Source organism: Rhopalosiphum padi, chromosome 1 (genome assembly GCF_020882245.1).
Source record: "Rhopalosiphum padi isolate XX-2018 chromosome 1, ASM2088224v1, whole genome shotgun sequence".
Classification (NCBI taxonomy): domain Eukaryota; kingdom Metazoa; phylum Arthropoda; class Insecta; order Hemiptera; family Aphididae; genus Rhopalosiphum; species Rhopalosiphum padi.
This window is the reverse complement of record NC_083597.1, coordinates 67,514,704-67,529,561: the sequence shown is the minus strand read 5'-3', so window position 1 is coordinate 67,529,561 and position 14,858 is coordinate 67,514,704. Positions and strand designations below refer to the sequence as shown.

The 14,858-nt window shown below is 31.4% G+C and overlaps 1 protein-coding gene across 1 annotated transcript; it reads left to right on the top strand.

Annotated features, from left to right (window-relative positions):
• Window positions 1-684: 684 nt before the first annotated feature.
• On the top strand, window positions 685-5,949 carry LOC132926528 (uncharacterized). The gene has a single exon (XM_060990890.1). The coding sequence runs from the start codon at window positions 685-687 to the stop codon at window positions 5,947-5,949; it is 5,265 nt and encodes a 1,754-aa protein (XP_060846873.1).
• Window positions 5,950-14,858: the final 8,909 nt, after the last annotated feature.

Below are 14,858 nucleotides of genomic sequence, written 5' to 3'. Positions count from 1 at the left end.
TTTTATGGTGCACCGGGCACCATCGTCCGTGGTACTTTGTTTAATTTTAATATCATCTTCGTGATCATAAATCGCGCGCGGGTGCGAAGTGTGTTGGACGTTCTACACGTGGTTTGCGGGTCCTGGCAGTTAACAACATTCCATCCAATTTTGAGGCTATGGTGCGGTTGGCGGCACGGTCACGGTAACGCGTTATCACCTGTGATACGCGATATTTTTTATATCTTTGTGTTATCAATTTTGTTATTGTTATAGTCAACATTACTATCATTTTTCATTATTATTATTATGTAGTACGTGTATTATCATTAATTGGTTCAATTTTTAGTATTATTATAACATTTGATTTATATAGTAGGTGGGCGCCTACTCCCCAATATTATAATATTTGTAATCACATTATTATTATTAGTTTCAAAGGTGATGTATTGTTATATCATTAATACAGTCCACTATTATTATTTTATGACAACAATCTAGTTTCTTTTCTTTATTATATTTATTATAATTACCTATTGGCTTGTTGCATATATATATATTTATAAAGAAATACGGTATAGACAATACATTTTTGGTCCTTCGAACCGGATAGGATTAGATATATTTTATATTGCTAAAATACTGATATTGTTATTATTATTATTGTAATTGTCATTCCCTACGTTGTATTCTTCTTGTTTTATTATGGGTCGTCCAAAGCGTAAATCGGAAACTACCTCGGTGACGCCGGAATCGAATTTATTGTTACGCTCACGTGCTTCGCGTGACATGACGCTTCTAAAAATTCGCATGTTAGATACATTGGCAAAAGAGGCGCGAACAGATGTCGAAAAGCAACCATCGTTTATGGCGCGTTATTTATCACTGGATAAATACGCCGATCAGTTCGAAGCGCAGCAGCAAGAAGTGTTGAACATTATGTTGGATTTGGGTCAACAGGACGAATTTAATGACATAGATTTGTTAATAACAATGGAGGTGGAGGAATTATGTGGGCATATTCGAATGATCGCTGAATTAGTACGGTTAGCAGCGAGTACTACTGATCGAATGCCGCTTCAAAACGGTAGTGGTTTTGCCGGAACCACTATGTCATTGCCTAAAATCGAGTTACCTAAATTTGACGGTGACGTAATTCAATGGTGTTATTTTCGCGACATGTTCCGATCGTTAGTACATGAAAATAAATCAATATCAAATATCGAGCGGTATCATTATTTGATATCTTGTTTGTCTGGTCCGGCGTTAACTGTAGTAAAATCGGTTCCGTTGACTTCGGATAACTACGACATAGCTTGGAAGGCATTACACGATTGTTACGAAAATCCGCGTTTGTTGGCAACCGCGCATTTAGATAAATTATTTTCGTTCAGTCCGCTTAAGACGGAATCGGCTATGTCTTTATCTGCGTTTTTAAATACATTCCGTGAAAATGTCGCAGCAATAACGGCGCTCGGTATACAAGATATTTCAGGGTTTTTGTTATTTTATATGGGAGCACGAGTGTTGGATGCTGAAACTAGACGGTTATATGAAGCCAGTATATCACAGACAGCCATACCGAATTTGGACGGTTTATTAAATTTTGTATCTGAGCGATGTAAGATATTAGATAATATTAACATTTGCACTGATAAACCAGAAAGGTTGGATAAGATTTCAAAAAAGGTTAAAAATGTGAAGTCTGGTAAGTCCTCATTCGCAACGTTAGCTTCGCCGAAGTCGTTGAAATGTTTATGTTGTCAGCACGATCATATGCTTTATCGTTGCTTTGTTTTTAAAAGAAAACCAGTATTAGATCGCAGAAAGTTTGTCACCGATAAGTCTTTGTGTTTTATTTGTCTGGCTTCCGGACACACGGCGAATAAATGTACAACCACATACACGTGTAAGAAATGTGAAGGTCGACACAATACCATGCTACACTTACCCTCGGAGTCGGCTGATGCTAGTGAAAAATCGGGTAATGCTATCGTCAACACCGAAAAAACCAGCCAAAAATCGACAGGCAGTTCGGCAAGCTTTTCTGGCAACCTATCTGCTGACACTACTGTGGTGTTGGGTACCGCTGTTATTCGCGTGCAAGATGACGCTGGACTGTTACATCCTATTCGAGTTTTACTGGACAACGGATCGCAAGTGTCGGCGATGACATTAAGTTGTGCAACTAAATTAGGACTGAAACGCCACAAGAACCGCAATGATGTTTATGCGCTTTCGCAACAACTAATCACTCGATTAAAGGGCGTCACTCAATGCGATTTCATCCCGTCGTTGTCGGAGTATCCACGATTCAATGTTACCAACGTGGTCGTCATTTCGCAGATTACTAGTTTAATGCCTAGTCAACCATTACCTAATGCTGTGAGACGTCGTTATGGACATCTAAAGCTGGCGGATCCAAATTTTGATTGTCCCGGTCCTATTGACATGTTAATTGGTTGTGATGTATATCCGACGCTATTATTCTCGAAGGCTGAAATCATCAATAGTCCTGGACTTCCGTCGGCAATGCATACACATCTCGGTTGGGTTATTAATGGTCCTTTACAAGATGTCACACCATCGTCTTCAACATTATTAACAATTACTTCAACGCCACCTGTGGAAGGATTGCTGCAACAATTTTGGAGGATTGAAGAGCCGACAGTTCAAGTACAGTCGACAACAGAAGATGAACGATGCGAAGAGTGGTTTTGTAAAACAGTGTCACGGGACACATCAGGCAGGTTTTGTGTTGCTCTCCCTTTTCGATCTATAATCGACGCTCAATGTAATTCAAAGCAACAGTTGATTACGCCAGCTGGTCTTGGTTCCTCGCGTACTATGGCATTAAACCGGCTGTTTAACATTGAACGTCGTTTAGCAAAGGATCCTGAATTATATTCCGCGTATCGTTGTTTCATGAATGAATATCTTTCATTAGGTCACATGCGCGCCGCTGAAAGACCAGGGAAATATTTTATCCCGCATCACGCTGTAGTAAAACGGGAAGACGGCAAGATGAAAATTCGGGTAGTCTTTGATGCGTCGGCCAAGTCGTCATCTGGGTTTTCATTGAATGACTGCTTGGCAACCGGCCCAAAATTACAGAGTAATATTACAGATATCCTACTTCGAAGCCGTTTTTATAAATATTTATTTATTGCCGACATTGAGAAGATGTACAGGCAGATCCGAGTCAATGATGCAGATTGTGCGTATCAGCATATACTTTGGAGGAATTCGCCCATCGAGGAAGTCAAAGAATACGAATTATGTACAATTACGTATGGTGTCAATGCAGCCCCATATTTGGCAATCAGATGTTTACACCAATTAGACTCAGATTGCGGAACTGAATTCCCTCTGGCAAAAGGTCTGTTAGTTACATCTACCTATGTTGACGATATTGTGGCAGGCGCTGATACAAAAGGGGAAGTGCTAGAGCTTCAACGTCAAGTAATATCCTTATTACGTAAAGGAGGGTTCAATTTAAGAAAATGGGCCAGCAATTGTGAAGAAATATTAAAAGGTATAGCTGCTGAAGATCGCGCAATGGACCCATCTTTTGAACTTAAAGATGACCAATCCGTAAAAGTGTTGGGTCTGCATTGGAGTACTACTTCGGATGCCTTAGGCTATCATATTAATATCAACCAGGTCAACCCAACTAAGCGCTCCATACTTTCCGAAATTGCCCGTCTATATGATCCAGTTGGCACGTTGGGACCCGTGATTTTTTGGGCCAAGTGCGTTATGCAAGAGTTATGGATAGAAAAATTAGACTGGGACACGTCGCCTTCGCCTGATATCATCAATAAATGGAAAAATTTTACAACGGAGTTACCTGCGTTGTCTTCATTATCGCTTTCTCAATTTATTGATGTATGCTCATCAAAAGCCATCCAGTTATTAGGTTTTGCGGATGCGTCAAAAAAGGGATATGCGGCTGTGGTATACTTGAGAGTCGTCGACGTGCAAGATGAGGTCACGGTGCATTTCCTTACATGCAAAACAAAAGTCGCACCTCTAAAAGCATCACAAACGGATGAATCACTTACAATACCCCGACTGGAGTTGTGTGCTGCGTTATTACTTGCGCAATTACTATCTCATCAACTTTTCGTGCTTCGTGATATTGTAACGGTAGATTGTGTTCGAGCTTGGAGCGATTCTACCATTGTATTGGCGTGGCTTAACGGGGATCAAAAACAGTTCAAAATATTCGTTACAAATCGAGTTTCAAAAATTCACTCACTTCTGCCACATTGTGAATGGTCTCATGTACGATCATCAGAAAACCCAGCAGATCCTGCATCTCGAGGTATGTTACCCGAGGAACTTCTTACCAATCGGTTACATTTAAATGGTCCAGAGTTTCTGCAAGATCCCAACGATCAGTGGCCAAGTTTGATACCGAACGAGTTTCCAATTGAACAGCTTCCAGATGTTAAAACCTCAGTTAAAAATGTTTTTCATGTTCAGGACAATATTCAACCTACGGAGGTGATCAGCCGTTTTTCCACGCTAACAAAGATGCAACGTGTGTTAGCGTATTGTTTTCGCTTTGCCCGTCGTCGACATATTCCGAAGAGCAGCGGACCAATTACTCGGATGGAGTACGACCGTGCATTGAGCGCTGCTATTTTATGTACGCAACTGACTCATCTATCGGGTCTACACAAACAGATAAAAAATCAAGATTCCATCACTCCTACAACGACAGCCCAGCTAGCTCCTTTTATCGATGAGAAGGGAATCATTCGGGTCGGCGGAAGATTGAAACGTGCATTATTGGATGAAGATGCTAAACACCCAATCCTTCTGCCTCAAAAGACTCATCTGACGGAGCTTATCATTCGACACTATCATCACATTTCGCTACATGGTGGATCAAGATTAGTACTTGCGATGATACATCAAAAATTTTGGATTATTTCTGGTCGAACAGCCGTTCGTAACTTCACCTATTCATGTATCCCTTGCACTAAATTTAGGAGTATGAACCCAAAACCTTTTATGGGGGATTTGCCAGCTGTTAGACTAACTGCAAACCGACCATTTTTCGATGTTGGGATGGATTACGGCGGGCCTTTCATGGTTCGTGAGAGTCGACGTCGCGGTGCGCGTAGCAATAAGATATATTTAGCAGTATTCGTATGCATGTCAGTAAAGGCTGTGCATTTGGAGACTGTGTCTGACATATCCTCGGACGCATTCCTCGCCGCATTGGACAGATTTGTTGCTCGGCGTGGGATTCCCAACAGCATGTATACAGATTGCGGCACAAATTATGTGGGTGCAGCAAAACAATTAAAGCAATTATTTGACAAGGCTTCCAATCAGCATGTTTTATATGGTCGTATACCTTGTAAGTGGCACTTTAATCCCCCGGGGGCCCCACATTTCGGCGGTATATGGGAAGCTGCCGTAAAGAGCGCAAAAACCCATTTGAAAAAGGTGATCGGTGCTCAGATATACACTAATGAAGAATTTACAACTCTCATAACGCGGATCGAAGGCGTGCTGAACTCTCGGCCGATGTTACCGCTGTCAAGTGATCCAAACGACCTAGAGGTGTTGACCCCCGGTCATTTTCTAATTGGACAACCACTACTATCACTGCCAGAAGAAAATGTAGTAGATACTCCAACTAACCGTCTAAATCGTTGGCAATTACTCCGCCAAGCTCATCAGTCTTTCTGGCGTCGTTGGAGCAACGAATACTTACACACCCTCCAAGGAAGACAAAAATGGTACAAGCAGACACCAAACTTAGCCGTTGGAGATCTTGTGGTCATCAACACACCATCACGACCACCCATGTCCTGGCAAATCGGTCGAATCACCCAGGTGCATCCAGGTGCAGATGACATTGTACGTGTAGCGACTGTCAAAACACAGGAGGGAACTCTGACCCGTCCTGTGGTCAAGTTGGTGAAACTACCGGTTGATCCAAAACCCTAAAAGGCACCCAGTGACGATATCCTTATCATTTTTTTATTTTGTTTTTTTTTGTCTCCTTGTTATATTATTATTATATATATATTTTTTTTGTTTTTATATATTTATATGTATTTTTTTTGAAAGTCATCCTTTCAAAAGGCGGGAGGATGTTCGTACTAGATATCGCCAGAGCGCGCCAGCTAATTGGTAATTAATTAAATTTGATCCGGTTGCTGGTGCGCCTGCGCTGTTTGTCTCGGTGCCCCGTTGCGCCGTCTCTCTTGGGCCAGTCTGTCAAAAGTGTCGTTACGAATCCGACATCGGTCATCGCCTTTGTTATATATATATATATTTTGCCATCGGTGGCATAGTGTTTTTTTGGTGCGCGGCCACTCGAGGCGATGCGTATTTTGTGACGCGGGCGATTTTGGTTCTCAATTCCGTAGAAAACGGTATTCGGTTAATTCCGACGTAGCGGAATTGAGACCATTTTTTTGTGCACACGGACGCACACATATACATATATATATTTATTCTACACTAGCGCGGGCTGTGATAGTAATATATTATAGTGTGCCTTTTTTTTTATGGTGCACCGGGCACCATCGTCCGTGGTACTTTGTTTAATTTTAATATCATCTTCGTGATCATAAATCGCGCGCGGGTGCGAAGTGTGTTGGACGTTCTACACGTGGTTTGCGGGTCCTGGCAGTTAACAACATTCCATCCAATTTTGAGGCTATGGTGCGGTTGGCGGCACGGTCACGGTAACGCGTTATCACCTGTGATACGCGATATTTTTTATATCTTTGTGTTATCAATTTTGTTATTGTTATAGTCAACATTACTATCATTTTTCATTATTATTATTATGTAGTACGTGTATTATCATTAATTGGTTCAATTTTTAGTATTATTATAACATTTGATTTATATAGTAGGTGGGCGCCTACTCCCCAATATTATAATATTTGTAATCACATTATTATTATTAGTTTCAAAGGTGATGTATTGTTATATCATTAATACAGTCCACTATTATTATTTTATGACAACAATCTAGTTTCTTTTCTTTATTATATTTATTATAATTACCTATTGGCTTGTTGCATATATATATATTTATAAAGAAATACGGTATAGACAATACACATATCAATCTATTGTCTTATACAAACATGACTTTCAGTGGCGTAACTATATAGGATGGCGGAGAAGATGGTCCGCCCCGGGTTACACACTTATAGGGGCCTCCAAAAGGGTCACAATATTTTTTTTTTTGATTGGATGCCCCTACCAATGTTATAAAAATATAAAAATATTGCTGGTATTCCATACAAATAGAAAAATAGTATTTTGACATGACGTGTCTCAAACAATAAATAGTATATTTAGCCTGTTAAATATTGTGTTGAACGCATTAGTGTCTTGCCGATTATTAATGACAAGGATAACACAATAAAATTTATATAAAAAAAAACATAAAACCAATGTTAGTCTGTAACAGAGTTAGAAAAAATATTATCTAGAATATAGATAATTAGTTGAATAAGTATATTGTTTTCCAATAATTTGAAAATATTATTATTTAAATAAAAAATTAATTCGAAGAATTTGAAAACAATATTATTCAAATGATTTGTTTCATAATTATTCAAATAAAAATGTATTTGAATAATTTTCAAACATAATGCTAATACAAAATACAAATATATTCGAATTGTTTTACTTTCTAGTTTCTTCTTTAGATAGTTCTATATTTGTTTCATTTATAGTTTTTTTATATTTATTTCAAATAAAAGAATATTTACAATCGTGCAATTAAAATACAATGCTAACTACTGTTTTTTAGTATTTAAATGTCTTAATTACCAACATACTAACCAATATCCACAACAGTTTTATATTTATATAAAACTTTAAATATTATTTATTATTATTAATATTTATACACGTGTGTCGAGTCTGTAATATAGCGTGACGTTGGCGTAGTAGTGTAATTAATTGTACGATTCGGTTATAATTTGTTCTCAAAATGCAAAAAAATACTCACTCTAAATTTATAATTCGATTTTCTTTTTATAAAAGATATTTTGTAAAATATGTCATTCAGTATTTTTTATAAAACATAGTAGACGTTCAGTCGTTCAGATATAAAACAACATATTTAAAAGTGAAAAAAACATTTATTGGCGTTATCAGTTGCATCAAAATACGAGTGTCTACGAGTTATTTATGGTCAGCCTAGTAAATTAAGAAATTCTGGGATATATAATAATAATTGCTTGTAATAATTATAGTACCTATTTAAAACATATAATTTAATTATAAAAATTAAATATTAATTGGTATTTTTAAAACTTTCCTTAGCTTATTATTTTATTTTTAAAGTTTTCCTAAATACTTGACCCTTTCAGAGTTTCATGACTTATACATTGTATTATATTTCTTCCTTGATTTTATTTTTAAAACAGTTGTTTATGATTTATCGTTGTCTGGGGGCCTCTCAAAATATTTCCGCCTTAGGTCTACAGAGACGTAGCGACGCCATTGATGACTTTTCATATATTATTATCACTTATAAGAAATAAGACAAACTAATATATTCATAAATTTACCAGATAAATTACCGGATAATAAGGTTAGTTACTGATTTATATGTTTATAATTAAACATAAAAATTTAGCTTGGATAACAAATTGACTTTATAGGTGTGTATTGCAAGGTTATTCTTTTTTATTAGAAATTTGAAAAAATGTATTATTTATATTTAGTATTACTAACCCTTTCAAATTATTTATTTCGTTTTTCAAATGAATGTTAGTTTTGATTTTAAAGTTAATTTTTCTCTAAAAAACATTAAAATTAAAATAAAATTTACAATATTTCTATTATAAAAAAAATAATTTTTTTAAACCAATTTCCACTAGTTAATGTTTTTCGAATTTAACAGTTCATCATTTTTTCCAAATTATAATAAAGATTCGACACTACAGCTGTATTCTTCACCGTGATTAGTGTACTAAAATAATTTAGGTATTTACTATACATCATCTTTTGTAATTATAATTTAAAATATTTTATTTCAAGTTTTTCTTATACATTTTTTAAATAATACATCTTGCTTAAAAATAGTATTGTATAATTAAATCGATTGATAAAAAAAAAACGCAAATAGTTATAAGAAAATTCAAAATGAAATCATGATATTTGGAAAAAAGAAGCTTACCCCCTTTCCGAAATTAAAAAATATACTTAAGTTTTTTAAGTATTTTTTTTTATGGTATTGGCTATATAAACATCACTGAAATAATTAATATACTTATATAATATATATATATATATATTTATATTATATATATATTTAATTATAAACTTTATAAATTACTATATTCAATGTTGGCTCTTATCCTAATATAGTTATTTTCATGAATACATATTATTTATGAACTATTATGAAAATGAATACACAATTGAAAATTCTAAGCAGTTTAACTTAAGACATAAATATAAGATAATAACTTATGTATTAACCTTATTTTATATAAACCTTTCTAATGGCAAAATATATACATATAACCTACGCAGCATAATTAACTTAACTATAACGAAAAGTATTTAATATTTTGTAAACACACACTATATATTATATATATATAAAGTTTTTTTAATAATATAAATTATACTGTAGGTAAATACGGTGTAACATAAAGAAATGACAAATGTTATTAATTAACTATAGGTATGTTATAAAATAATTTCAAATCAATATACATTATGCATACATATTTTTTAAGTATAAGTATACTTATAAAAATAAAACGTTTAAAACAAAAAACAATATAAATTGTTAAATTGTTTTTGTTGCAATTTACATGCATAATATGCATTTATATGCATATATATGCTGTTGAAGTAAAAGTACTTATATTATAATTTTTAAACTTTCAATATCAATGTTATTTTAAATATTTACATTAGGTAATATAAATATATTTTTTTATGAGGTAAATAAATTATAGTATTGTATTATAACATAAAAATAGATTTTGTCTCATTATTTATTGTGCATTTTAACTGTTTAGGATATCACTAACTATCAAGCGTAAATTATGATAAATATTACCATTATTATTTATAAAAAAATGTATTTGTTCTTATGGGTTTAATATATTGTTATTTTCTAGAGACTGTCATTATTGCTGTGACGAAATGAATATCTGGTTGTGTATGTTTGTTTTTTGTTTCTTCTTTATTTACTTAATTACACATATTATGTTGTATATGTTTGCTTAGGTAAAAATGTTTACTTACTTGTTTTTATCTTTTGGTAATTGTGGGTATTAAAAATGAATCTTATTTTTTAGTTTATAATATTATAATGTGATATAACAAGAAACACGGTTCTGTACGCACTTTAAGTCTGACATCTGTTTAACTTAAAACATATATAAAAACATTAATATATTTATATATATTATATAAATTATTTATAACTCTTTGTTTATTGAGATCGAATGAAAATCTTTGTCGTTCTTCCTGTTTTCAATGTAAACTGTATAGTAATATAAAATCGGCTTGGGGGATTGTAGAAAAAATAAAACGGTGCACTAAATGCTAAACATATACACATTTTCCCGAGGGCCAACTAAACACCTATATATTTTTCCCAAGTCTTTGATTAAAAAACATTATAAATAAATTAAATTTTAAAATTTGATTTATTCACTGCATAATGTAGATATATAGTATGTTTTTATATAATGATAATAATATAAAATAGCTATTAAGCTGTCTATCTACATAATATATATTATAAATAAGTAATGACCATTATGTTTTGAAAAATGCAAAGCTTTGAATTTCTCGAGGCACACATACTACACCACAACTACAATATTTACAATCTCCTGTTATTTTGCGTATACAATTTTTGTGGCCTAAGTGTATTTTCATAGCTTCGAATCGAATTTTTCTACATAGTACTACTTCTACATAAGTACTTTCTATACATATATAATAACAATAAACCTTTTTTAATATTAAGCTTTATTGCTAGAAATTGTAAAGACTTCACAAAACATAATATACTAACACTTTATTTGTGTCATTAGTCAGATTAAAATTAAATATAATTTAGTTGTTTGGTTTCAACTTGAATTCACATATTAAATGCTTAGAAAATGTTCAAAATTCTTTTCTTCGTATTATGGCTTACAATTTTAACCAATGTAACATTTTCATGTACCTCATTCTTATCATCAACTATTATTATATATATTTAATAATAAATAAGGGATAATTAATAGAAAAAAAAATATTTAGTATTTTTGTTTAAACTTCTAATGGATCTGTAATCTGATCTGTAATCTAAAACTTAGATTTATTTGATTTTTTTTTCCTGAATATAAAACTAAATTTTCTAATATATTCTATATAAAAAGGCATAAATAGCAAAAGATGTTCTTATTAATAGAATTATGTCTATTGAAAATTATGTACTAATTGATTTTTTTCATATTATCTTAGTTCAATATTTATTGTCTCTAACTTCGTAAATTATTATTCAATTTTTATAAATATTTTTTTTTTTTTTGAACTGTTAAAAAATATGATCAACAAAATGGCTATCTTAAAAATAATTGCATTAAAAATTGTTTTGATAATTTTTGAATTTAAAAAAAAAAATTGAATTTTATGTCATTCAATCTGAACTTATTACTGTAAAAAAAAACCGTATTTTCTACGGAGATGTTAAGGGTGACACTTGACTTTTGGAACACATTGTATAAAATTAATAATTTCATGTGATTGGGTTCTAATCCATGAATTAATAAAATAAAAGTAAACTACAAAATTTAAAAAAAAAATCTAATGAAATATTTTTGATGTAATTAAACAATACTCATTAAAATAGTTAATTTATATACATAATAAATAATTTAGTTAACCTTTACAATCAAAAATTATTTTTACATTCAATTTATTTTTTAACAAATTTCCTGAATTATTTCAAAGATTTATCATCAGCTTAATGTTATCAAATTAAATCGTCTATACCAGGGGTGACGAACGTTTTTGGGGTCAAGTGCCAAATTTTCCCAATCAAGGTTTTGAAAATTTTTTACGTGCTCAAAGGAAATTAAATTTTCTAAGGATAAAAATTAAAAATAAAGTTAGTGATTTATTATATATTATTTTATTAAGTATGCACACCTTGTTTTTGTAATTTTGATTTTTAAAATGTATATAATTTGTTTCTTTGAATTTCTTATAACAGTTATAATCAAAACTTTATAAATAGCATAATACATTTTTAATGATTTCAATTTTCTCACGTGCCATTGAAATTTGATCAACGTGTCACCTTTGACACGCGTGGTGCCGTAAGTTCGCCACCTCTGGTCTATATACTCTCAACAAAAATTGAACAATTTATAAGTACTTAATAATTCTAGATACAAGTCTTAAGTAAATATAGTCATATTGTACTCACTATACTCATAAAGTGGATTCTTGAATATAACATACGACTATAAACATGATAAAATCTACAGTCATATCAATTAGTGACTCCAGTAATGGACTTCAAACGACTGACCATTTTCTATTGTCACGAAAACCTTATAGAAAACACAACAATTAAGCTAGAGAAACCATTAGTATTGATCACGAAAATTTGATTGGTTTGCCCCATTGTTGTAACGTATGCATAGGTGCTTTGAATTCAAAACTAAGCAAACGTCTAATGGTTTCGTAATTACTTTTCTTTTGTTAGCATCATTGATCAAATAGTGAAAAAAACTTAAAACTATGTAATATATTGTAAAATGGCTACAAGTACATATAGGTAGTATGTATCTATTTTTAAAAAGTATTTTTTTTTTTTGGGCGTATAGTTTTTTATAAACAACTCAGTAAAACGACATTAAAGTTTGCAAGTTTGCAAGTTTACACTCTCATGAATCTCCAAAAACAATTTCAAGAAGAAATTTTCCGAAAAATTTGAAAAATTAAGTATTTTTCTATAGGCAGTCACGTTTCTTTATTTATTTATTTTTTACTTAAATATAGCCATATATTATTCTATATATTTCAATAATTACAAAGTATTTGTATATTATACAATTTTATTATAGTATAGCATAATATTCATTCGATAAAGACCTACCATCAATATTATAAACAGAACAAAAGAGTTATTTTGTTCAAAATAAGTACTCTTATGACTATAATATAGTATATACTATTCAACTACTGATTAAACCTTTTAAAGTAATTTTTAGATTCTGGTAAGTTATACGAGATAATAATGAGGAAAAAAGTAACACAAATAGATGGTTGATTATTTTTTTATATCATACTATAGAAACGCCAACAAAATATTCATAAAATATACTTAGCAAATAGATCCCCTTTTATTTTAAATAAAAAGACAAGACGGTCCCAAAAATCATATAAGCATTTCGATATGTTTAAGAAATAAAAATACTGATATATTTTATAAATTCTATTCAATTTAAATTAATTTATTATTAACAGTTATAAATTATTTGTTGGTTTTACATTATTATTTAATACTTACTATAGTAAATGTTAGTCTATTTTCTTTTGTCAGGTGTCACTAATTTCAAATTTGTGGCTTCTTACTCCAAATAGCCATGTAAATCTTTCTTTTTTTCTGTCATCGTATATACTGATTGTACTAGTAAATACACATTGTGTATAGCTTAATATAAAATTATAATTAGATTTTTTTTTTTGTATAAATGCAATAAAAAAATCAGAGGATTGTAAAGGGACGTATCGATTCCACAGGTACATAATATAAAAAATATCTAAATTGAAACCTGATTTATATATATATATATTCTCAAGGAGTACAAGTGATTTTTAAATTGAAATTTAACAAAAAACTTGAATAAATAAATGAAATACACTATTATTTAGCCTTATGATGCGTAAACTATAATTGATTCCGCAGTTGCTGAATAATATCTGTGAATTCCCAAACGTCCCAGAGAATTCCCCATTCCTAAACAGCGTCATGATGCAATGTACAAAATACACAAAATGGGGAAATAATTAAATATTGACCATTTTAATCTAAGCCGACTTACTAGTTGCGCTCAGAATAATTTTACATGCCGTGCAATGATTGAAGACCATCCAGTTTTTAGTAGTTTACTAACTCTGACATCAACATTGTAAGTATACATTTATATACAAAATTGTATAAACAGACTAATAAATAGTAATATTCTAGTAAACATTAAAAAAGGATTTTTATATTATAAAATATATATTTATAGTTTATACTTTATCGTTAATTCACATATTATTTAATTTTAATTATTATTAAAATGTGTGTTACTTTAAATAATATATTAGATGTTTAACTATCATATTTTAAAACTTTATCTAAGGAACACTAATAATTTCTTTTCACCCTCCAATCGATAGTATTACTGAATAGTTAATATTTTTAAAATATGCGAAGAATATAATATTTTGATCCTTGGGTGGTTCAGCGGGTACCGTCACAACGTAGATGTCGATTATGGACGTATTGAAATAATGACTCGAAATTGTTGAATTAAATGAATTTCCATAATAGTAAAATTAATTCTATATAGGTAGATGTATAATATATGTATAAAGATTGTAGTAATGGTGTATAATAAAACGTAGTAATTTTTTTTAAAATATGTATTTATAAATTTTTTATCTATAGCTTCTACCAACGAATTTCATTAAACGTGACTAAACGTTTTATTGTAATGAATATATTATAATCATAGTATTTTCATAAAGTGGAATATTTTAAATAGAAACAGTAAGGGTAAAAGAAGAATCCAAGATCAGTTCGAAGTCCTAAAAATAAAAAAAATAAAAAAATCTAATATTAAAGAGAAGTCTTACACCGAGTA